Source organism: Typopeltis vanoorti, chromosome 6 (genome assembly GCF_054136105.1).
Source record: "Typopeltis vanoorti isolate ZY-2024b chromosome 6, IOZ_Tvanoo_1.0, whole genome shotgun sequence".
NCBI lineage: Eukaryota > Metazoa > Arthropoda > Arachnida > Uropygi > Thelyphonidae > Typopeltis > Typopeltis vanoorti.
In genome coordinates this window covers 15,264,939-15,292,879 of record NC_143554.1, presented here as the reverse complement: position 1 = coordinate 15,292,879, position 27,941 = coordinate 15,264,939, and the positions used below count along the sequence as shown (strand labels likewise).

General features: G+C 36.2%; 1 protein-coding gene across 1 annotated transcript in view; it reads right to left on the bottom strand.

The window, feature by feature from the left end:
- Positions 1-27,941, bottom strand: part of Vps13D (vacuolar protein sorting 13D) — a 1,260,195-nt gene that overhangs the window by 738,452 nt on the left and 493,802 nt on the right. The window contains exon 36 of the mRNA XM_090393926.1: positions 16,875-17,055. Within this exon, the coding sequence (XP_090250052.1) occupies positions 16,875-17,055 (181 nt within the window). The remainder of the gene's footprint in view (positions 1-16,874; positions 17,056-27,941) is intronic.

Here is a 27,941-nt window from a genome sequence, read left to right as displayed (position 1 = left end):
TAAAAAAAAAAAAAATTATAGCGCACAGTTGCAAATGGGATGGATTGATTTAGGATTTTTGGTGCAAGGACTGCAAGTTAGAGTAGTACATAGCTTAATAAAAAAATAAATAGCTAAATACATCAATAGCATGGTATGTAAAAACTTCATGCAGTTTGCTTGAGTTTGACGACGTCTACTTAAGCACATATGGCAGCCAGATCGGTAAAGACTGCATTCTGTTCTCAAGTGTAGTACTGGCATCCCACTGCAACAAAGTGAAATGGTAAGATTAGTGTTACAATGCTAATACATACAGTCCTTGGTCCATAACAGATAATAATGTGTAAGATGACTGACTTATGCAGAGCCTAGCAAGAATAACTTCCTCTCCTATTTCTAGGTAGATTAAGTCTGAAATAAACACTGGCAGTTTACAAGTTATTTTTTTTTTAGTACTTCTTGCCATAATAACTCGTTTCCCTTGATTTCAAGGAAGTCACTGAAAGCAAGGAAAATGAGGTTGCAGATGCATCTCTATAGGAATACAAGAGTATGTGGAGAAAGTAAAATGTATTGCAATCTTATTTCCCTTTATTTCAATGTAACGGATATAGCACGATTAAACATTATACAATAATTATAGAACATTATAAAGCAATAATACACAGGAGATGAGATGGCTTCTAAAGAACTCAGTGAGTTTGCATAAATCATACATATCTGGTAGCAGTTTTCTTTTATTACACATAAAAGAAAACTGCAAACAAATTATATGCAAAGATACAGTATATGATAGATACTGTATGAATGTCGAATAGTTGTGATGAATATGATTTGGGGCCTCCCTCGATGAGTCTAATGACTCCCTGGAGTTGCCCGTAATAATAGTAATAGTAATAATAATAATATGGTAGGCAGCTCAGCAGCATAGTTGCACATTTAAGAGAAATATGACTCAAGACAATGGGATCAGGAAAAACAGCAGCATATCCAGCACATCTCAAACTGTGAATACAGACATATTAAAAATCTGGATACCTTGCTGTGTGATTACAGAGCAGGGTATTATTATTATTATTATTCCTGATTATTATTATTATTATTATTATTATTATTATTATTCCTGATACCTCCAAGGAGTCCGAAGACTCATCGCGGGAGGACATATTCAACTGTCTCTACACCTTACCTCTACTACGAATCAACGCCATCTACCACCCACCTCCAACACCACCACAACTAGTAATTTTTGTCTGTAAATTGCGTGTGTTCTGAAGGGCCGATTTCTACCATATTTTTCCAATTCTCCAGTTTACCGAGATCCCTGAAAAACCGAACAGCAGCTCTTACTGGGACATTGGGAATACGCAAATTGCATGCCATGCCAAATGATAAAAGGTGTCGATTATCAGTTTCCTTTAAAACTCAATTTTTAATAAAACGTGCAATCGATGTAGTTATTGTAAACAATAATAACTGGAAACAGTGTAGTTATTATTATTATTACGTGAAACCTCCAAAGAATCAACATAACACATCGTACGAGGACATTACTACATGTATATCTAGGTATCTGTGAAACAGTAACCAGATGAACTGTTGATGGGATATGCAACTTCCTCATATGGGAATGCAAGAGGTTACATGATGAAATACAAACCAACCATGGAGTAAAATTATGTTCAGTGCAGGCAATGTTAACATTAATGCCAACAATTTCCATATTCTCTTTCATGTGTATGCCAAATAGGAAAATGGCATCCTGATATGTATAATACTAAACTTCCCAATTTAGGGAAATTATACTAGAACATATAGGATGCTTAATTTTAAGGGCACAGTTAAGTGTAAGCTGTTTCCATTGAGGCAACAAAGCAGGTTCATATGCTCTGATATAAACACTATGAATGGGTGATGTGTGATTCTATCCATCAAAGTGCAAAATAGCACCAGTAGTTATCCAAATAACTTGATGATGGATAGAATCCAACAACTGCAGAGTACTCTCCCTAGTGGTAACATAAACTTGGAATCCATAATCAAGCAAATGCATGATAAAGGCCAAGCAAGGAACATCATTCAGGATTTCATTCTCTAGAACAGTATTATCTGAGCTTCAGTACCCACATACTTTTAAAATTTTAGTAATACTAACGATGAAAGAGTGTGTGTGCATATCAGAAATGTTCCATAAGCAAGTGCAAGAAATTGGCTGGTGTCAGAATTCAGTGGGAGAATGAAGTTATTGATTTTATGGATGTAATGCACAATTGTGAAAGTGTTGCAGAGAATATAGTGAAAGCAGTGAATGATAGTGTGTGAAATACACATCAGAATAAGAAGGAAGCAAACAAAAGTAATAACATGAATGATGAGGTGTCAGTACAGAGAGAAACAGCACACTTAGACGGACTCCTTCACAGTGCAAAACATGAGCTTAAGCGACTGAAAAAACAGCTGCTGTGTGGTACAGAAAGAGGGAGAATGAAAGTAAAGGAAACAGAAAAAGTGCAAAGAGAAAGTATTTTATAGAGATTTGATGATAAGAAGTGTGCTTAATGAGAAAGTTATGAAAGCATGTTTCCCATGTGATGCTCATGGATGTTAGTGAAGCTGCTAGTTTGCAAAAGGGAGAAATAAAAGAATTATTGTAGCAAGCATAAATGACTGGAAAGGTGAGAAATATGCAATGAGAGAGGATAGTTGTTAAGAGAAGTGTAAATTAGCAGTAAGAAAGAAAAGATGGTGAGTTTGCTGCCTTCATATGATAGTGGAGATCTGAGAATAAGGACATGATGGCTAATGATAAGACTGTGTAGGAGGAATGGTGTGCAGTTTATAGATGCATAGAACAAATTTGATGGATAAAAGGACTTGTTATGTCTGATGGACTGCATTTGATTGGTTTTGGAGTTAGATGCTAGAAGGAAATGTTTTTCAGTGAGAGGTTAGAAGTGCAAAATCAGGGAAGGAAGGGATATTAAGGGGATGCAATCACACATGTATCTGTCCACCCCTGGGACAAATGAGTGTGAGAGCAGGACTAACCATGCAGAAATAGCCATCCCTGTAATAAGTGAGTGCACATGCAGAAGTTACTCTGAACAGGTGGGTAAAGTTTTGCAGGTTTTGAATCTGAATGAGCTGGTAATGACAAGCATGTAAAGGCAAATATGAGTCCAAGGTGATGTTAATGCTCACAAATGCCAGAAGTATCAGAAATAAAGGAGAGGAGTTTTTACGATTAGTCAGCTAGACTTCACCAAAAATTATTGGCATCAATGAGACTTGGTTGCAAAGAATGATGCAGTTTTTTTTTATTTTGTTTGTGTGGGGTTCCCCCCCCCCATTCCTCGACCATCCCTTAGGACTGGTTGAGTCCTCCTAATGAGGGATTAAGTACTACATCCTATGACTGTAGCCTGTGTGTTCACAAGACAAGGCTGGTTTGCCTGCTTGTGGGATGAAAAGCCCCAGATAAACTGGGGGAGACCCTGCTGTTCCCATGCCCAAGGTCGGCTAACTTGGCTATGGCTGAGAAAGATCCTTAAGCTCCTCAAGTCACCGACGGGCAACAAACCTAGGATACTCCTTCTCCAGGCATATGGTTACGAAATACATAGCCACTAGGCTAACTGAACAGACAATGATGCAGTTAGAGTAGAATGTAAGAAATATTGTATTTTCAGGAAGATAGAGAGAATAGGGGGTAAGGGGTATTATTAATGATAGCTGAAGAATTTCAACTATTAAAAATAAAAGTTAAGAAGGATTTTAGATCTTGGGAAGAGCTTTCATTTGAGACAATCTGCTGAGATAGAGACGAGCAGGACAAATTGTTGGTTGCTGATACAGACCTTGGGATGCAGGGGAAGATGTGAATGCCTTCCATCAACAGATTAGCATAATGAGTGCTGGCTGAACAATTATCATTGGAGACTTCAACAATGGGGATACAGACTGGAAGAAGGAAAGGGCACATGCAAGATGAAAATTGAATTTATACAGTTACTAAGGGATAATTACCTGAAATGGCACATGATGGAGGGAACCACAGGTTTGGGAGTGTTGGATCAGGTAATATTATCGGAAGATCTAACTAAAAGTAGCAATTCTACCTCTGATCAGGGAAGGTGACCATGCAGTCTTGTTCTTGGAGATCACTTGACCTCCTTACAGTTTCACCAGCTTTGTGAAACTACAAAGCTGGTGATTATGACAAACTTAGGTGGAAGTTTAGAGCAGTGCCATGACATAAGAATCCACAAGGACAGAATGTCAGTAGTCCATAGGAAATGGATCAGGAATTGTCTGAGAGATGCACTACTGGACTGCACTCAGGATCAGCAGAATAATCTGAGTAGAGTATGAGTAATGATATAAAGCCAGGAATTGCAGGGGGAAAAAAAAAACTATGTGGAGAAAATATAAACAAAAAAAAAGTGATCAGTGAAGTCATGAGCAGAAAGAAGGATGACAAGTATTGTAAGGAAGGCAAAATCAGATTATGAGAGAAAAATAATTAGCCCGACAGGCAAAAGTAAATCCACTAAGGAATGATAACTTTATTCATTGCTGATGGTAGGAAAGTGATAGAAGTAGAAGAAAGATTTGACCTATTAAATGATCACTTTGCAAGAATTTATCATCCAGGTGGAGACTTTGCAGTTACTATTGTGACAATTGAGATCTTCCTCAGGCATAGCCAAGTTAGCCAGTCTTGGGCGCGGTCAGTAGGGTTTTTTCCGCCAGTTTATCTGGCGTTTTTCATCCTGCAAACAGGCAAACCGGCCCCGTGAACATACACCTCTACAGTCAAAAATATATCCCCCCCCCCCCCCCCCCAGCGGCAGACCAGGCGACGGGTCGGTTGGGAGTAGTACTAACAAGAAGTCGCATCTAAGTAACACGCGGACCCTGCATAGGAAGCGGGAATAACGCGAAGAAGAAGAAGAAGATTGTGACAATTGAGATAGACAAACTTGAAGTGTTTGGCATACTGAAAAATATCAGTGTGAATACAAGAGTAAGATCAAACGGTATATCAGCCCATGTGCAAGAGGACTGGCCGTGCCACTGATAAAGTTATTTAATCTGTCAGCCTCTGGTAAGATTTTCTAGGGAATAGACAAGGGTGTTTTAGCCCTATATAACTTTTAGAGAGTGAGGGGGCAGTTTAATCTCCACTGGTAGGTAGCCAATCAGAGATAGCTGGCCAAGGACTATCACTAATTATACATGCCATCTGGTGAAGAGAGGCGACTGACAAGTGTGGCAATCTCATGGTCCCTAATGCTATCTAATGTTTACTGTCTGAAAAACCCAAGTTCCTGGGAGAAAGAACCTGCTTACCCATGTCAAAGATCAATTAACTAACTAAAAAAAAAAAAAAAGCTCTTAGTAAAAGTTCCTCTAATCAATACAAAACAATAAGCTGTTAAAAGGTAAAAAACCTTTTAACAGCTTATTGAGCAGTGATTGAATAGTATCATAATGCTTTAAGCTGGATAGCATGGTTTTGTAAAAGGCAGGTGCTGCCTTTGTAATATATTCACGTTGTGTAGTGCATAAGTCATATTCCCATCTACAAGTAGCCAAAAGGTGCCACACCTTATTATTAAAATACTTTGGATTAGAGATAGATGTTGGAAGTTCTTCCACTTTCTACAATCCAGAGTATTTTAGTAATAAGGTGTGACATGTTTTGGCTACTCGTATATGGAAATATAACTTGTGCACTACTACAACCTTGGTATTGCCTCTGGGTCTGGCTCCTGCTGATTAGACCTCAATAAAGGTCAAAACTTGTCTAGGTAGTGATGACCCTTCCCATAATGCATAGCATTATACATGTCTGTAAGGATATGTGCTTTACATTATGGGATACTAAGGCAAGGGATGTGAAGTCATTAGCCTCTATATACGAGTTGCCGAGTCCAGAAGTTACTTCAGGAACAAACTTTGTTTGCTTACAGTTGGATAAAGAATTAAATCAAGAACATAATTTCTTGGCATCTTAAAATTATTGTATAACCAAGTGGAAAAGCTTCCAGCATAGCATGATGAAAGTTGGCCGTAACCAGTCTTGAGGGATTATTCCTGTATCACAGATCTTATTAAATAGTATACTAATATGGTAATGACATGTCGTCTTCCTAATAACTTGACTATTTCTGCTGGTATTCTATCAGGGCCTAAGGCTTTACCTTCTTAGCTGAGTTAGGCACATATTCTATCACTGATCTTAAAATTCATGGACCTTCCATCTGTTCATAAGTATATTCTGGGTGTATATTCATAAGTATATTTTGACTGTTATCAGTAAACAGTTCTATATATATTTCATCCATTCTTGTATTTTATCATCCTTTTTGGATATTATTTCTCCATTTTTGTTTCAATGGATATATAGTTATTTTTTCTTAAATATATCTGAGGTCCCTTTCAGCTTTTTGTGCAGATTAAAACTGTCATACTTTTCCTGCAGGAATTCTATTTCTTTATATTTTCATTCATCCAGATTTCTTTTAATAATTTTCTGAACCTCTATATATCTTGTTGGCCAATGATTTTTATATGACTTGCATTGATCCATGAGAGAAAGAATTTTGTCAGTTATCCAATCTTTCTTTTTTACTGCTCTATCAGGACACAAAGTATTGACACATTTCTCTATGAAGACAGATTTTAATTTGTCCCATGATTCATCAACCCTCATGATGTTATCATTCTTGATAAGTGCTATCTCTTTGATGATTCAGATCTTGACTCAGTTTATTTCTTATCTTAGCCGACCTGGTTGGCCAAGTGGTTAGCGTATCCACTCTCCAGCCAAAAGACTGCGGGTTCGAATCTCGCAGTAGGCATGGATGTTTGTGATTGTGTAAATAATAGTGGTGGTGGGCAGTAGATGGCGTTAGTGTAGTTGCTGTTAGTTGTAGTTGGTGGAATGAGTGGTGGAGAAGAGTTGTAGAGTATGTACCCTCCTTGATGAGCCCATACTCTAATATTAATAATGTTATTAATATTATTAATAATGATATTAATAAAATAGAATGGGTGAATTCATTTAACTACCTAGGATGTACGATCACATATGAAAATGAAAAAGATATAAATGTAAAAATTGCAAAATATTTAAAAATAACAGGTGTAATTAACTCTTATATTTAAACCAAACTTAGTTCAAAAATAAACCAGACTAAAAGTATACAATACTTTTCGTCTGGTTTGTATATACTTTTAGTATCTGGTTTGCTCTACCAGTCTTAATGTATGGAAGCAAAATCTGGACAATAAAACAAAAAGACAAACAAAGATTAACAACAGCAGAAATTAAGTTTATGAGAAAAACCTGCAAAGTATACCCTATTTGATCACAAAAGAAATGAATTAATTATGAAAGAATTAAACCAATTTTAATAGAAAAAATTAAAAAATATAAACAGAAATGGATGGAACATGTTCAAAGAATGAAAACAGAAAGATTACCAAAACAAGCCTCAAAGTACAAGCCATTAGGAAAATGAAAACCAGGACATCCTCTTAAACGACTTCTAAGGCTGGAAGAACAGGCCATGCTAGGCCTAAATCCTTGATATGCATGATGATGATGATGATGATTAATATTATTAATAATGTTATTAATATTATTAACAATGTTATCAAACAATAATATTATTTATATTAATAATATAAATAATAATCTCTAGGTTTTTTAACTTTCCTAGATGAAACCTGTTTTGTTGATGTTTCTTAAGTATAGCGTTCAGTCTAAGTTTTAACTGTATCACCAGTAGATTTGTGATCAGTAGCAATATCTGCAATAGGATAGGTTTTTGTGCTCTTTATGGAACTTCAAAATCATTGATTAATTAACAAGTAATCAATTTGTTTCTGACTATATTTGTATTATCAACATGGGGTGATCACCTAGTATATAGCCTTGGGGGGGGGGCAGTACTTTAAACCATGTGTTTGTGATTATTAGCTCCTCTTCTTGGTAGAATTAAATAAGCCTGTCTCCTCTCTCATTTCTTGTTCCCATTCCATCTTTCCCAACTTTAGCACTGAAATCACTCATGACGACGTTAATATCATGCTTCTTTGTATTTTTAATTAGTTTTTTTAAATGATCATAAAATTTTTCAATTTCAGTATCATTCTTGTTAGCAGTAGGCACATAGATCTGTATTAGATTGATATCTAGTGGTTGACCTTTCAGTTTTAATATTATCATCCCATCTGAGCAAGGGATGAAGGTCAACAGTGACTTATTGGCATCTTTGTTTAATATTATTCCAACTCTGTTTTGATGATCGTTTTCACTAATTGCAGAGTGATACGGTGTCATGTCATCAACTTGAGTTGTGCCTGATCCTGGCCACCTAACTTCACTCATTCCTAAAATCCCAATTCCAGGTTATTTTCATTTCATAGATAATGTTTCTTAGCTTACCTGCTTCACACAGGGTTCTGACATTCCAGGTTCCTAGTTGTAGTGGACACACCATTATTGAAAAATTAATAAACTATTTATTTATTTAAATAAATTATTATTATTATCTGAGGCCTCCAGAGAGTCAAGGACTCATAGAGGGAAGCTATAAATTATCCAAATGAGCTAATTTGGATAAATTACCCTTAAATTCATGCAAACTAAATGCACCCACTATCCCAAAGGGCAAATTATTCCACCCACTCACTGCACTCTGGGAGAAAAACCTAGCTCTTACCCCTTTCTTGACTACATATAAATTTAACTTCCATGGGTGCCCCCATGTTCTCTCTCCACCTTCCATATAATGAAAATTTTCATCAGTTCAAATACTATAACACCCATTCAAAAGTTTATAGACCTCTATCGTATCACCCCTCTTTCTCCTGTTAACCAGAGTCTGCAATCCACATACTCGCAATCTGTTCTCATAATCTAAATATAATCTTCGTAACTCTTCTTTGCATCCTTTCCACAGCTTCTTTATCCGCTTGGAACTTGAAGATCAAATATATGCACAATAATCCAGGTGAGGTCTTATCAAAGTCTTATAAAGAGGCAAAATGACCTCTTTATCCTTACATGTCAAGCTTCGCTTCAACATTGCAATTACCCTCTGAGGTGCATTTGCAACTTTTGCTATGTGACCTTTGAACTTCAAATTCCTATCCACCAATATGCTAAGATCCCTTGCCTCTTCAGTTTCTATGACCCTGCTAATATAATATGCCAATGGAACTCTTATTGCGCCAAAGTGCATAACTTTACACTTACTAACATTAAATTCGCACAAATAAACATTAAACTGACAGCAATTACAAAATGATTCAAATTATTTTGTAATTGCTAAGTATCATTTCTGATTGCCCTGTCCATCTGCGCATCACTGGCAAACAATTGCACATCTGATGTTAGATCCTGCCTGATGTCATTTGTGTATAGATTGAACAATAATGGCCCAAGGACTGAACCCTGGGATACACCACTGTCACCTTAAATCTAGCAGATTCACATCCACTGTATATATCACTTGCTGATCTGTCTGTCAACAATCCCCTGATCCAAGTCAAGCATTTATGTTCCATCCCATATTCTCCAGCTTTTCATGTGGTATCATATCAAATGCCTTAGAAAAATCTAACATTATCATAGTGTATCCATTCCCTTTATCTAACAATATTTAATTATCGTACTGTCACAAATAATGATGTATAATGACAAATTTAAATTTAAATGCAAATAACATGCAAATTTAATAAAAAGTGCCTTGCACCTGAACTACTAAAGACCTTTATGCATTCTTGGGTATACTCATACCAATGCTGGGACTGAAGATAGAACATGAAGGATATTCAATGCTCTCTTATCTTGCACTTTTTTCTTAGCTGAAAAGAATGTAAGCTTTGTCAAAAATGAATCCTAAGAACTTGACTTCTGCCTACTGAGATAAGAGTTTCTACACGTTAACTTTCAGTGAAGAATGAATTTTTGGCAAAAGCAAACACAGACACAATCTGTTGAAAATCTGAATTTATCACTAAGATCTCATAAGATGATTAAATGCTTGTTGAAGTTACCTTTCAATGATCTCCGTGTTATAAGAATGACAGAAAATCATATCATTAACATGTGAGGAGACATTAAGTGAGTGTGTCACACTTAAAACAGAATCCTTGGAGAACACACTCGATTTAGTGATATGGCTGAAATAATATGCCTTATGCTTGGAGGATTCAACGAGAGAGAAGATTTTAATGAAAATAGGAAGGTGTCCCTTGAGATCTAGATTACAGAAGTTTTTCAATATACTGCATCTCAAGGATAATACCTAATCTTTTTTTCCACATCAAAGAAAAACTGAAATCATCTTCTTCTCCTCTTCAGGGATTAGGTATTTGCCTGTTCTGGTTTCACTGGTGTTTTCATCTTGCTGCTGGTCTTCCTCCTCCTCTCTCTCTCTCTCTTTCTTTCCCTTTGGTCTATATCTAGTCACCTCTTTTGGTAGCTGATATCTTTCCATCCTAGATTTCTCCCTCTTTTCCATTTCTCTCTATATTCCTTGATATTTCATTTATGTTATAAATATCTAGTTCTTTTATAATGTCTTCATTTCTTATATGGTCCAATTTTGTGCAACCTATAACTGAATTGAAATCTAAATCTCCAACACTTCAATTATAAGAATAGCACCATGCCTTTCTGATGTGGTCTGATAAATAGTAGATTACAGTATATAGTGATTCCTTCCTGAAATGTGAACATTAAGTTAAAATCTAATGTTCACATTTCAGGAAGGAATCACTATATACAATAATCTACTGTTTATCAGACCACATCCAAAAGGCAACTTGCTATTCTTATAACTGAATTGAATGTTGGATAAGTTGGAGTACAATAATCATGAACTATTGTGGTGCTCTAGAGATTATGTTTGTTAGATTTTGTACTCTAATTTTACTACTATTTAAACAAATTTTTACATAATTTTACATCTGAAATGGCAGCACAGTAATAGATGTAAAGAACTGAAGAATTCAAGATCAACTTTAACATCAGCCAAAGTAAGCTCGCCTGCACTACATATAGATATGCCTGTAGCATGAAGTAAAGATGGTGGCAACAAAACTAAGCATCGAGAGAGAGAGAGAGAGAGAGTACTACATATCTTTCTAATTCTGACACGCTGGCAGAAGTTAGTGAAGCTAGGGATTGCAAGAAGAAAAACAGCCTTCAATGCAATTTTTGCTGCCAGTCAATGCATGCTCATTGTGCAAAGATTGACAAATCAGTGATAAAATTCTTAGCCAACCACAGCCAACCATACTTTTCTTCTCTTTGCCTCCCCTCTGTTAAACAGGTTCTAAATCTCAGAGAGTAAATGGACTGTCCTCTTATTATACTGATCTTATTACACTTGATACTTTCAATTCAAATAACATCTCATCATCTCATATTTCTCATCATCAACATCAGATATCATTGCTTTGGGTCCATGAACACATGGAATGATGGAACAAATCTCCAGTGACTTGCAACATAGTCAAAGTGACTTGCAATATGACAATGAGCATAGTGGCATTCATAATCTCTGTGAATAATATGTCAGAATTATTCATGGAGATTATGAATGCCAATCAGCTCTACCAGTGTCATGTGATGTGTACGAGCCCAGCCAGATCTCACATACAGCAGGAACAAGGCAGAAGATTATGGCAACACTGGAAGAAAAATGATAAAGTGGAGACAATCCATGGACAATCAATGACAAAAAAGGCTACTTATTCAAAAATCCAATTCTACAACCAGCCTGCACAGACTCTTGAACTCTATCATTGCACAGGAAACGTGCGTGGCCATGTAATCAACAGCAAAACTCACAGAAACTTCCTAATACACAACATCAATATACATAGTCTCAATTCACTCAGTTCTTACTTTCTGTCTACACATGAACAAGTCCTCACATGGAGGAGATAGAGGACTTCCCAAAATTTAACACCCTATATGAAATTAGTTTCAATTCAAGACCAAACCTTCCTGACAATAAAGTTGTTTTCAACCTTTCAGAGATCAAAACTTAACATCTGCAGAAGTTAGCATCCTAAAAAAAAAGTTTTAATTTTGCAGTCACTCCAGATTTTATACCTAAAATAGACATTATGTGGAATGTCGAGAAGGCTCTCCATTTTTTACCTGAACCTGTTGCGAATGATCATTCTCTCATCTTCTCGACCTCCAAAAAAAAATCACTCTTGAAAAAAAGAGCACTGATTAATTCAAAGAGATAATTATCCTCAAAGCTGACAAAGGCAATTCTACCATCATTTTAAACGAGAGATTATGTATCAAAAATCTCGGTTTTACTTTCCGACACATCCACTTACCATCAATTAGACTCGGACTCTACTTAGATGAACCATATAGAACCAACAACCTTCTGCATAACATGGACACATAGCCAACAGACCTTAAAAAGAAACTGAATCCCATGCATCCATTAACTACACGTTTATATGGATTGCCGAAAGTACACAAAACCTCTTCGTCTGATTGTAGATGGGATAAACTTCCTAACTTATTTATTATCTAAATATCTCGCACATCTTCTAAAAGCACACAGAAGTACAGACACATATATCAAAAATACACAACACTTTATTGAAAATATCTCCATATCAAAAACAGACATTCTAGCTAGTTTAGATGTTGTGTCTTTATTTACGAATGTCCCAGTGAATGAAGTTATGACTCTCATAGACAATATGTTTCCTCAAGACATTGCCTCAATTCGAATTTCTTCAAGTGGAATGAAAAGATCTACAAATAACTTTCAGGCCTTGCAATGGGAAGTCCTCTATCTCCTCCATGCACAGACTTATTCATGGAAAAGTTCAAAAATGACATCTTATTACACACGGATCCAAAACTGTCAGTGTGGTGGAGATATGATGATGACATATTTATCATATGGAAACATAGTAAGGCAGAACTATATGATTTCCTACCTTCCATAAACTCATTTCACCAAAAAATCAAGTTTACTTTAGAACTTGAAAATGAAGGGAAATTACCTTTTTTGGAGATATTAATTACAAAACAAACGAATGATAGCATTGGTCTTAATGTATACTGCAAGCCGACCCATACAGGCCATTACCTACATTTCGCCTCATCACACCATATTTCACAAAAGTTAAGCATTATACATATGCTGAAAAACAGGGCAAACTCTATCATAAAAAATGACAGAGTATTAACAGATGAATCAGATCTTATTCTCCTAACATTAACAAGCAATGGATATCCAAAAATAAAAATAATACTTTTCTCCAACCCCTCTCAACAGCAAATCCAAGAAACTCATCACAGGATTTCTATTTTCATTCCTTTTGCTGGCATACTTTCACGACAAATTGCTAACCTGCTAAGGCCTCACAACATTCAAGTTGCCTTCAAACCAATAAAGACAGTAGATAATATGTTACAGTCACCCAAAGATAAAAATCATTTCAATAAACACCCTGGAGTTTACAACATTCCTAGTTCTTGCAGCCTCAATTACATTGGACAAACTTCTAGAAGTCTAGAAATAAGACAAAAAGAGCACAACAGAGATGTAAACAACAACAACAGAGAGGACAATTCTGGTTTAGCTTTCCATTATTCCAACACTAACCACAACATTGAATGGGATAAAAGTATTATGCCATACATAGAAGACTACAGCTTCCACAATGTAAAAGGACTGCAGTAGTTATCTGCTCAAAAAAGTACCCTGAACAGAAACCAAGGGATGATCCTTTGTGATATCTGGAAATCAGTCATAAGATCTCTCAACACATTAGAGTTCAACTTCACACACACACAGCCAATTATAGGACGCACCCGCTTAACAATGACTGACCAAGTGCTGACATCTCCATGCTCCACATGTTTATGTAAAGGTTCCTATGAATTTGATATTTTTCATCCTTCAGTTATGTATCAATTAGTAACTTAAGCTCATTTTTGTTTTTAAGCATGTGGAAATTTATCTGGCCCAGAAGAAGCCACCACTTAATGTGGTGAAACTAGTAGGCAAATAGTTTGATTCAAAATCTCTGACCTATTAAACCCAATTTTTCTGTCATCTTATGTAATATATAGTGGTCGAAAAAACATTTATCACGAACAGACTTCATGAGGAAGTCAAACGAAAGGTACATAAACCAGAGCAACTTAAATGCAAGAAAGCAAAACTTCTGAATCAACTGACATTTCTAAAAAAATGCAGAAACAACAATATCATTCCCAAGTTTTTACTTACCAGAGAACGTTTCCATTCTAGAAGAGCCAAACAGATATATTAGAAAATGCCTTTAGCACTATTACGCAAGAGGATACAATACACAAAGTTTGCCCTAAGCCAGGTTGATTCATCATGCCTTAATTTACACTACGTTATTTCTAGCAGCATAGATGCTCACCTATGGTCCTGTTTGGACAATATGATTAATGATACATTTAATAGAACATTGTTAAATAGCAAGAACAGACATATCAAAAAATTTAGTAGAAATTGAGTAAAAATTGGTAGAAAATCAATGAAATATTAGTAGTTCAATAAATGGATTTGTTTTTTTACTTTCTTGATGTTGTTTATACCATGGAGCACTATTATGAAGAGACTGAAGGAATGGCATTTGAAGAGACTCAACAGCAGGGTGAAGGGGAAATAAATGAGATATATAAGTTGGTAACGAGTTTTTACCAATTCATGTTGTCTTGGTTAATACAGTCACTACACACAGCTTGGAAAGAGGTCATCAACATCCCCATGGGTAAGTTGCATCATGCCATGTAATGAGTCACCTGTTTGTAGCAAGTATAAATTGGAGGAATATGATGCTCCCAAGTCAGTGCAACTGTGTCTGGATGAAATGGCTGCAACAAGTTTGGAGTTGAAAGAAGCATTGTGATAGGATGCCATGTTGCTGGCCTATCTGTTTGGCAAATTGCTAAGAAATTAGGCCATCCTAGGTCAACAATCAATGATACCATACTGAGATGGAAGTGCAGTAAGTCAATTCCAAGTGCTACCCACAGTGGATGACCCACCACACTTACCAAACGTGACTGTAGTGCTACATATGATAATATGCAAAAAACAGCATTCATCAGCCAACATGTTGAATGTGGAGTTCCATTCAACATGTTGAATGGAACTCCACATGAATGTTCCATTCAACATGTTGAATGGAACATGAATCTGCACAAAAACATTCAGAACTTAGGCTCACAACATGGGTTTCTCTGGAAGGACTGGAATGTGAAAGCCCCCATATTACCCAAACCAACATGCAGTGTGATCTTCAGTAGTGCAAAGGGCATGTCCAGTGGGACATGATGGAAAGTTGTGCTATGGAGTGATGAATCATACTACCTCCACTGAGTGGATGGATGGGTGTGGCAGATGCACAGTGAACTTCTCTTACCATAATGCACAACCCGAACTATGAAATTAGGAGATAGCAGTGTGATGATATGGTCCTGTTTTTTCTGGTTTAGTCTCGGACCTCAGTTTGTGGTGCCATGAATACTGAACTCTACAAGGTATCTGGACATTCTGGACAATACAATACAATGCTTCCTAGTTTGTGGCATTTCTATGGAACTGACCATTGTCTCTTTCAGCAAGACAATGCATCATGTGATATTGCTGCTGCTGCATGGTTTGTGGACATGAATGTCACTACATTTGACTGGCTTCCACACAGACTATTCTCAATATTCCCTACTGAATATCTCTGGGATGAACTGAAGCATCGAGTGAAGTCAAGGAGACATCTGTCCCACAACAGTCCAGGATTGGTCCCAAAAAGGATGATCCAAAATTTTCATTGATAGCTATTGTACTCTTGTGGAAAGTATAACCCATAGGATTGCTGCAGTCATCGAGAAAAGAGATACATCTTATTAATGTGGGAGTCATGGCTGTTTGTTCCTCATACTATGGTGTCCATTGACTTCTTCCTAAGTGTGCATGTGTAGAGTGATTATGTTTTTTGTTTCATCAACCTCACACACTAAAAAAAACTGATGTGGTCTATGAAGAGACAATGTAAGAACAGCTTGAAACTACAGAGGGGGATGCAATGAAAGAAAAAGGAAGCAAAGTTGTTATAAGAGGTTTGAAATGAGTGAGTAAATGATGGTTTATCAATAGCTGCTTGTGTTCTTGTAGTCTTAGAAGAATTTCGTGAAGGAAAACCTGTATATTTTTCCAGAGTCAGCACAGTCAGCCAAGTGGTTAGCATACTCACTATCCATGCAAAAGGCTATAGTATGAAGCTTGCAGTGAGCAACCATGTCTGTAATTAAGTGGTAAATAAATTGTATTTTCTTGTACAGACCACCACACTGCTTACTAAATGTCCAAAGTGGCTTGAAAAAAAGCGCTATGGTTGATATATAGAGTCAAGTTTTGAGATTATGCAAAAAATAATAATAAAATTTAAAATAATTTTAAAAAACTTTAGCCCACCTGTGGTGCTTATGTAATAAAAGTTAGTACCCTTTCATGTTAGTAACCTATATATATATATATATATATATAGATAGATATAGATAGATAGATATAATATACATTCATCTCTCAATCAAAAGTTTAAAAGAGGGAAAATAAAATAATGGCAGAGATATTACTGATAAAATAATTACCATCAGTATTAAAAAGGGTTTTAAAAACTCAGGGTCATGTTGCTCTTCATTCACTTAGTCAAATATTATGGAATATACACCAGAATTTTAAATACCTACAGTTATAAATTAAAGAAAGAAAAGTGAAAGTAATGCAGATAAAGAAATTATCTAATTAAAACATTAAAACTAGATCAAAAGTTTGAACTTTTCTTACAATAACTCCTGCTGCAGCTGCACGAATTCGGGCAATCAAATTCTGCATCTGATTGAAATTTTGAAAATATTCCATTATTTCTGTGTAAAAGCGATGTGTGTGTATATAACGAACTGATGACATATGGCATCGCACATGCAAATCATATTCTCTTATTAATGCTGGATCTGGATTCCCATGTCTGCATTAAAAATTAAAATTTTAATATTTGATAAAAGATGCATAAAAATATTTAAAAAATTTCATCAAAATATTACAATAATTATTTTAAAGGTAATATTAACACAATAACAATGATAATTATTATGACTCAGGTCTTCATGGAGTCACAAGACTTATCATGAGAGGCTCACCCTAAAAAAAAAAAACAGTCTATCATACTACTCCATGAACCCATTGACCGTTCTATAAGGCAACACATTCCACAGTTCAACAAACCTCCATGCAAAGAAACCATTCTTTATTCTCTTGCTCAAGATTTCCTTTTGCAACTTATAGGGATGGTTCCATCACTCTGTTCCACCACATGAAAGAACTTCCCACTGTCAACACTTAACTACCTCTCAACAATATAAATATCTCAATCATATCATCTCTCCTTTGTCTGATTATATCAACTTTTGCAGCCACATTCCCTGAGTCTATCCTCATAACTAACATTTTACAGTCCTGATATCAACTCTGTTATCTGCCTCTGCACTCTTTCTAATGTTAATTTGTCCCATTCAAATCTAGGGGATCAAATTTGAGCACAGTAGTTCAGGTGTGGTCTGATTGTGGCTTTATATAAGAGAATGACCACACTTTTACCTCTACAGGTCAGCATCTTCCTCAGTATTGGAGCAAAACTCTGGATTACCTTCACCACCTTTGCAATATGTTATCTCAATTTAAGGTGTCTATCAATCATCACCCCAAGATTACTTGCTTCCTCTCACTTCTTCTAGTATAGTTCCTTCACAACAGATTATGAATCATCCCCAAAGGGTTATTAGTAATAGTGCAGATGTGGTAGCCCTGCAAGAGGATTTGAATTTATTTGCCCATCCATCCAGTTTATTCAAATCTTCTTGCAGGGCTACCACATCTGCACTATTACTAATAACCCTTCCCAGTTACACATCATTTGCAAACAACTAAATATCCCCCTCCCTCCTGCGGAACCCCACTTGTAACCATCTGCTTCCTTGATACTGCTCACTCATACACAACTCTCTGATACCTATCAGATAGTCAATCCTAAATCCAGCTCACTAACCTGACATTTATAACCATGTGCTGAAACTTATATATCAGCTTATCATGTGGTACCTTGTCATATGCCACTGTAAAATTAAAAAAAAAAAAAAAAAATGACAGAATATGATTTCCCTTGTTACTGTTTTATATAAGGCAATCAGATTAACCCTTAACAAATCCATGCTGACTCTCACAGATAACATGCCATCATGTGTCCATTGCTGTATATGATCCCTCACTAATTTCTCCAAATTCTTACCAATTACTGATGACATACAAACTGGTCTGTAATTCGACACTTCCTTTCTACTACTACCCATATGCAATGGCACTGTCTTACTCTCCTTCCAGTCATTGGACACTTTCACTGTGGCCAGACATTCAGTTCTTTAGTGCATTCTCTCAAAACCTGTTGCAAAATTCCATTCAGTACCATTGCTTTTTTGACATCCATACTACTCAGTATTTGAAATACACTGTCTTCTTGCACTTCTAAACCTTGAACCTAACCTATCCTTCTAGTATTAAAATGTACCTCTCCACACAAATGCAATAAAATGTTCATTGAACAATTCCATTATGTCCTTTGCATTAGTCACTCTATTCTCAGTTTTAATGAACAATGTCATTCTTCTCATATCATTTCTCCTTCTACTGGCCACATAATGAAAGAAATCCTTAGGCTTTTCTTTGGATCTCAGGGCAAATCTTTTCTCGTATTCCGTTTTGCCTTCCTTACCATACCTCCAGAAAAGCATACAATAGGACCACATGGTAAGGGCTGGTGTGGCACATCAGTGAGCATCTGTTAATGTTGGATGAACAGATGGATGGACACTACTAATCTCTCTCCAGGCTTGAGTCTTATGTTCTGCATGCATCCACTTTCCACTCCTCTCCTTTTATCTTTTCCTAACTTCTTTTTTTTTTTTTTTTTTTTTTTTTTTTTTTTTTAACCTGCAGTTCCAATTTAATGTAGGAAGTTTATTTTTCACTTGGTTAGATTATAATAAATTTAGTTTAATCCTTTATCCAAGTGTAAGCAAACAAAGTTTGCACCTGAAAATATCTTCAGGACTGGGGAATGGGAGATACTGAGACAAGGAGTGATGAGAGCTCTGTCCACCTTTGCCTGGAGTTGCACTACCTTACCCCAGTCCTGAAGATATTTTCAGGCACAAACTTTGTTTGCTTACACTTGGATAAAGGATTAAACTAAATTTATTATAGTTCATATTTAATATTGTTTGTCATCTACTTTATACCAAATTGTGTTCTTTTATTATTTTATTATACATTTTTTTTATTAATTTCAATTTAATTTTAGTAATTTTTTTCGTTATAAAATTAAAAAATTACAACTCTTCTTAAAGACTGATGCAGCTAACATGTATTAAATTATGACAACAGTTCCATGCAGATCACAACATCCATAGAACTGCTAAAAACTTGCCTTCCAGACCAGCAGATGTGACCAACAAATTAAAACCCTACAATTCCAAACCATCTGTATTTATGGACTTTCAAAAATCCATAAAGAGGATGTACCTCTATGCCCAGTTATGGATGATATAGACTTGACCACCTACAAAAAAGCAAACATTAAGCTTAAGTGCTTTCTTGCACTATTGCCAAATACCTCATCACGTATTAAAATCTCAGCATATTTTAAGTCCGGTGTACAAGATCTCATGCTCTGCAACACTGATTAATGGTCAGTTCTGACGTCTCCTTATTCACAAACGCCACACTTAAGTACACCTTGGCACTTACCGAAGCAGAATTTCCTCCTGATGTCTCAGCACTGTTTCAGTTCACTATGAACTCGGGCTATTTTGCTTGGCAAGGAAAATTCTACAACCAAATCGAGTGTACAGCCAAGAGCTCCCCTGCACACCCCCCTCCCCCATCGGCTAACTTTTTAATGGAGACGTTTTTGAAAAGAATGCGCTAAATTTTTCATCCCTTAAACCCACTATCTGGCTACACGATGTAAACAATGTGTTGGCCTCATGTCTGGGACATCTTACACACTTTTCTATCCCATTTGAACAGCTAACATCCAAGGATCCAATTCACAACAGAAAATAATGACAATAATAACAGTCTGCACTTCTTAGAGACCCTAGTTACAAGACAGCCACATGGAACTCTGACCCTCACAGTTTACAAAAAACCCACAAATACAGGTAAACACAACCATCAACAGTAAAATCACCTTTTCTCTTCTCCCCTCTCCCAATAATATGGAACTATAAAAACTTTAGTCTACCAGGCAAAATTAATTTGCTCAGGTAACATTGCACTTAACACACAACTCACCCACATTACAAAAAGGCCAATGGTTACACCTATGACCAAGTATCCACTCCTTTCCAAAAATAGATTACAACAAATCCATCACGATCCCCTTTATTTGTAGCATCCTCAGAAAATATAAGATCTTAAATAAAGCATAATCTTGTGACCATTTATAAGCTACATGAAAAGCTAGCAATCTTTATCTGCTCCCCTAAAGTCCAGTTACAACCTCTGGTTTAACCCAGAGTATATCAAGTACTCCTCAGCTGCAACCATTCATACTATGGACAAATAGGTAGAACAGCCTATATCCATCTAACAGCACACCAGGATTACATTTGTTTCTACCACAATGGGTGTTCAGGATTAGCAGACCAAGCCCTAGATACCCAGCACAGGATCCGTTAGAAAAAAGCCATCGTACTCGACTGAAGCAAATTTAAAGTCGAGAGGCTTTTCCTCGAATCTGCTGCAGCTCTTACCAACTATCCTAACCTAAACAAATAAGGTTGTATCAAATTGTCTCTCATATGGGAAACCCTCATTGGCAGGCAGTCAGCACAACAGCCAAGACCATCCAACCACAGCCAACAGGTGGCATAATTAGAGGATTTTAGTTCTCCCTGTATCTCTCCTGTTCCATTTTTGTTATTGGAGTGTGCCTGCTGGGTGTAATCAACTTTTCCAATACCTTAACCATTATGTCCGCGACACAAAGTAGTCTATTAATTTGTCACCTGTCTTGGAGTCTAACTAATGTAACAGAATTTTATCCTAAAATTATATCCAGTTATGTACCCTGAAGATGCCAACAGCCTTAGTTGGTGAAACTAGTTGGTATAACATAGTTGTTTATTATATGCACTTGATCAATATAATCCCATTAAAAGTCTTTCCAGAATTTTATCCTCTTTCCAATCCTTGTGCCCCTGTCCAGGAATGAAGGGGATTAGAACAATTAAATTCAACAGCAAGTATTGAAAATACACTTGTACTTTCTTAATAATAATATATATAGGTTGATCTCATTAAATCCTATCACCATATCTACATTGAGATTTTGTAATATCCCAAATACCTCCAGTTCACCTAGCACTATAGTTACAGCTATGTCTGCATTACCTCCACTTGAATAATACACCCTTGCAAAGTGATTGCTCACCAACACTACTTCTGCACTGTCTTCCTATCACCTGCATATATTGCAGTTATTGTTCTATAATCATTCTTTCTTTTATTGGTCACATGGCTAGGGATCCCATACGTCCTGGTTTTATTACTTCTGTCCCAGTGTCCCGATATGTTTAGTTCGGGATGCTAAATGTCCCGGATTTTTTAGAATATAAAAATATTATCATTTCTAATAAGAATAAGTATAAGTCACAATATTTCTGGGTGGTTTTAAAAATGTATGTTTACAAAACAAAAAGCAGAGACATATTTATTTTTTAGTTCGATGAATTACCAGAATGTTAGAATTTTGGGAAAACGATTTAGTTCCATACATTTCATTCAGCCAGAGAAAAGAATGTCAGAATGAGGGAGACAGTCATCCAACTGTATGTTTAACTAATCGCAACCACGGCATCTTTTTCGTTCGTCTAGTCGGCTGTAAATTTTTAGCAATCTTTTGTCTCAAGCTCAGTTCGCATAGCATATGATATCCGACGGTCCAAAATATTTCTCACTGGTCGACATGTTTTTGAATATTAACGTGCCACTATAGTTCATTTTCTTTCAACCCATGAGAAACATTTCGGACCGTCATATACCATACGCTATGCGAACTAAGCTTCACGTTGTTTTACCTTACCAGGATCAAATGCTTCTATTGAATGAATTTTTTCATTGATGAATTCGTTATTTACAAATGAAAGGAATTGCTTGCAACTGGACACAGTTAAATCTATCATGCTTGTAAAAACCCATTACAGAAACATGTCATGTTCAGAGTTTTTCGACATAGAATCTAAGAATCGACAACTCTTGGACAAAATCCATTCTTCAACCAGATATATTTAACGATTCTGCAAGTAGCAGTAAAATGGGACAGATTATGAATTTGTTTATTTTTTTAATTTTTAAATTAAATTAATTTATTTTTCATATAATTTCAGATATTATGCATCTACACAATACGCATAAGGCTCATGTTGTTTATATTTTATAGTATTTACATTGTACTTCTTGTTTTATTGACATATTAACATTTTATATCTTTATTCTATGTCTTTATATTTCATATACTTATTAATGTTTGATTTAAGTGTAACGTGTTTAAGTGTTGTTATTAGAATTCTATTTATTTGACGTATGTATAAACAAATATGTTATCTACATTAATAAATCAAATTCAAATTCAAATAAATATTTAATTTTTTATTTTAAAATACATAATGTTAACGAATAAAATTTATTTCTCTTAACCCTTAATTCTACAAAATTTATTGTGTCCCGGTTTTTTGTTTTCAAAAAATGGGATCCCTACATATGGCGAAAGAGCTCTTTGGGATTTTCTTTGGCTTGCTTAGCTAATTTCCTGTTACAATCTGATTTTGTCTTTTATAATATACTGGTCACTTCTCTGCTTAAGCTATAAGCTTGTTGATCATATCATTATAATCAAATTCCTGATTTTTATATATATATATAAAGTCCGCGCGGTTAGCCTAGTGGCTATGCGCTTCACAACCATATGCCTGGGGAAGGAGTGTCCTAGGTTCGATTCCCATCGGTGATGTGAGGAGCTGAAGGATTTTTCTCAGCCATAGCCAAGTTAGCTAGTCTTGGGCGTGGACAGCAGGGTTTTTTCCCTCAGTTTATTCTGGGGTTTTTCATCCCGCAAAGCGGGCAAACTGGCCTTGAGAACTTAACACTACAGGCCATAGGATATACTGGGGCATGGGGCTGACCACCTTATCCTGTAAACGGATTGAGGTCCGATGATCAATGGACCCTCGACACCGCAACGTAAAAGAGGGTATAAAGAAGATGAGATGAGATATATTTTTTTTGGGGGGGGGGGGGGGGGATTTGATTGATTGGTTTGTGGTTTTATCAGATAAAGACAGCAAAGGTCATACTGCACCAGGACATAAACAAGTTACAGCAGTACACAAGGTGTTGATAGAGAAATCAATAAATGGTTATAAGGAGATTAATTAGTGAATATTATAAAATATATGTACAAAATTCTAAGAAGATAAATGAGAAAATAAAATATACGTACAAGGTTTAGTATCTACATATAAACAAATTTATAATAAAATGTCTTTGAATAAATTAATGTTTTATAAAAACTCATCATGCAATTTATTTGGGTCTCATAGCATCTGCTTGAGTGTATAGGGCTCAGCCAGATGAGTAAAAATGTCATTTCTCTCTCATGAGAAGCACTCACACTCCACCACAATGACTGATGGTAAGACAGGTGTTGCATTTCTCACACATAGTTGGGTCATCAGCCTTCAGTAAATATGAATATGTGAGATGACGGTGACTTATGCAAAGCCTAGCAAGAACAACTTCCTCTCTTCTGTTCGTTCATTGACTAGACTGCCAATGCTTAATTTCAGGCTTTTTCGTATTAAATTTGTTTGTCAGTGCTTCCTGACAGAAGTATTGACATTGGGCATTTAACTCCAATTTTATAAACTGGGTGTAGTCATTATAAGGGACCATCAAACAGAATGTCAAAAAAATATAAGCATGTCTAGCAGCTGCAATGTCATTTCCCTTAATTCTGGTGTAGCGTGCAATAAAACACAACCGAACATCAAAATAAGGGTCTTTATTTTGTACAAGAGTTGTAGCATCTCACCAAGCAGTGGATGTGGCCAAGTCCACAGAATACAGTGGATGTGGACCCAACTCGAATCTCAATTTGTGCAATTTTGCCATTGCAACAGCCGATGTGTTGGACCATGCATTGTCTTGATGAAAGAGCACTTTTTTGTGGGCCAATCTTGGTCGTTTTTTCTTCAGTTCTTCTTTTAAATGGTCCAAAATGACACATGATAGACTCCTGTTATTGTCTTACCCTGTTCCCAAATAGTCTATCATGATTCGTTGGAAATCCCAAAAAAACATTGGCCATCACCTTCCCAGCTGACAAAACGGTCTTTGCTTTTTTCGGTGCTCTTTCACCAGGCATTGTATACTGTTTTGACTGGTGCTTGGATTCAGGTGTGTAGTCGTGGACCCAAGTTTCATCTTCAGTCACAAATCGATGCAAAAAATCCTGCAAAAAAAAATGCAATTAAACATATCCGAACACTGGTTGAAATGTCTTTTCGCAAGCATTTTTGATCGACAGTCAACAATCGGCATCTATCATGCACACAGCTTTTTCATGTACAAGTTTTCATGCAGGATATTATACACCTGTTCAGTTGAGATGCCTACAATCTCAGCAATTTCTTGCACTTTCACTCTGCAGTCTTCCATAACGATACCATGGATTTTGTCAATAATTTCCATCGTACTGACTTCAGTCGGATGTCCAGAGCACGCTTCATCTTCGATGGACTTCATGTTTAAACTCATTTATCAAAAAATAAATTTTAATGCTGGTACAGAGTCCCATGAGTTGCATCTAACTCTGCTTTGATCTGCGTAGCCGTCCACTTCTTCAAATAAAAGTGTTTTATCACTGCACGAAACTCATTTGTCACCATTTTTATGAAAAATGTGAACATGGTCATTTTAAATGTTTGCCAAAAGAGAACTATGCATCACAAGTGGCTAAAATTTTGCCAAGGGTCATGAAAAAGATGATACATGCCGACACTGGTATGAATGAACAGTGTTGCCATCTATTCGAAATTTACCAAACTTTTCAAACAACCTTCTTAGTCTGTGTAGAATAAGTTTTGGAACCAAATTTATTTTTAGGGCATAATTAAAAGACAAATGCTTTCATCTAAGTGATAGAAGTGGTGGTTCGTTTCATTCAACATAAAGACTTTGATTACATGATGTGCAAAAAGAAACCAGTAGCTAATTGGATACCCTGATGATGGATCTGGTCCAACCACAGGAGCATGCAGAAATGTAAATCTGGGACACATAATCAACCTTTGAACATACAAGTACATGACAAATGTGGAACAAGAAACAACAATCAACATCCCATTCTGGAAAGGATAGAGTGTGGAGGATATTCAATGCTTTTTGCACTTATCCCAAAGAGAACAAATGTGTGTAAAAGAAAGCTTTCTATCAAAGATGAGTCCCAAAAACTTGCCCTATGGAACTACCAGGATAATTGTTTGTCCCATTCTTAAATCAGAATCAAGGTGGAGAGTTCATTGCTGGCAGAAGTGTACAGAGACAATTTTTTCTGCAGATAACCTGAACCCATGACAAAAAGCCCATGAAGAAACACAATCAATTGCTTGTAGAAGTTGTCTTTCAACAATCCTCATATTGCAGGAGTGACAGTGTGAAGTCATCAACGTAAAGGCAATTACCTGTGGGAGAAACTGTTCAGTAACTGAGTTCACTTTAATAGTGAAGAGGGTCAACATTAAGACACAGCTTTGAGAAAACCTCCTCTTCTTGATGATATGGTCAAAATAGCATGCTTCCCAAATGGACTTTGAAGACACAGCTGGATAGAAAGTTCTTAACAAATATTTCAAACCAAGATTAAACAAGTCCTTTAATGTGCTGTATCTCCAGGCTATGTTATAAGCTTTTTCCATGTCGAAGAACAATGAAACCACATGTTCTCATTTCAGAAAAGCGTAACTTGTACATGTTTGTAAAGAGACCAAATGGTCCAAGGTTGACCGATATCTACAACAGCCACACTGTGTGTTGGAAAGAAGTTTGTTGCTTTCTAAGTACCAGAGAAGCCTTGTGTTTACCATTTTTTCCAAGATCTTAACAAAGACAGCTACTAGGAGCAATGGGATGATAATTGTTTGGAATAGTATTGACAATTGGCTTATTCCAAGAGTCTGGAAACTTTTCCTCTGTAAATATTCTATTGTATAGTAAAAGAAAGAGATATCTACAGAAGATGATGGGAGGTATTTTATCTCATAATGGATGTCCTCAGGGCTAAACTGTGCTAGGAGAAGCTCTTTTTAGTTCCTCCTTAACAAATGGCTGACTGTACAGCTCAATCACTTTGGTACAAAAGCTTACCCACTGTTTCTCTTGTTGTTCTTTCAAAATTAAAAAATCAGAAAGATAGGAAACTCTTGCTGAGGTCCTGGCAGTTTTCTCAAAGTGTCTGCAATAGCTTTGGGATCAGCAGCAATATATCCATTATGTTCTAAGATAGACAAATGGTGTGTTCTGTTACCTATCATCTTGGTCACTCGTCTCTGGATCCCCATCAAGGAGAAACCCTGGTTCACAAATCTGGGCACAGTAGTCTAGATGGGGTCTTATCAAGGCTCGATACAGAGGAACAATAACCTGTTTGTCTCTGCTTGTTAAAGTATTTTTCAGCAACCAAGTTATGTTGCAGTGATAGTTGTGAAATGGATCCACAAATCCTTTTGACTCTGATGGAAGTGTATTATGCCCAAACATGAGAGAAATCAAGTTTTATGTAGTAGAATCATCTGCAGAACTTTTACATATATACACTGAGCTTTTTTGGGTTTTTGGATGCTGTAGTTACTGAATTTTGCCATATTCAGGGGAAAAGCAGAAAACCCGACTTCATATTTTGCTACAGTTGTTGCAGTTCGTATTATAAATTACAAAATATAATTTGATGCTTCATTGAGATAAGAAAATGTTGCAAAAACAAATTCTTCCAGGGATGAGAAAATATTCCAGTCATCTTAATGAATTTCTCATTGTGATACATAGATAAACCACATATTTCTTGGATGGAATACATGGCTGATCATTAAAAAGAGTGGATATTACCACAAAATGTTTTTGATCCCACCCAGAAAGGGATGAACAACTGTTAGTTCAAGAGCTGTGAATGTTTGGACAAGCATGTGAAAGAAGGTATTACTTCTAGTGTTTTAGATTAACAGAGTTGAGGACAGACTCCACAGCTTTCGTTTAGATAATGAACACACTATCCCACAGGGCTCTGTGGGATAGCCATTGAAGTCTCGCATTAACAGTACTAGAGGTGAAAATGCATCATGAAGTCATCTTGAAAAATATCTGCACTGGGTGACAAAAAGATATAGCATATGGTTATTGATAAGCATATGGCAACTGTCTCCACATCAGTATTAAGGGGAACTTGTTAGAAAAGGGTACACATGCCTGCTATTACCCTTCCATGGGGAGGTCCATCTCTCCTCCTATCATTGAAGAACAGGGATATGCTGCAACATAAGATCCTCACAGGCTCCAAATACATCTGATGAAAATAGAAGCACATTGGTTTATGTTTCTGCAAGAGGACCTTGACAACCTTAAAACTTCAGCAATTAGGGTGGAAGCAAGTGATTTTATTTGAATGCACCCATGAAGCAAGTGACTGTAAGAATGACCAAGTGAGGAATCTAGTCTCTCAAGCAAAAATACTGATTAAGGTGGTCA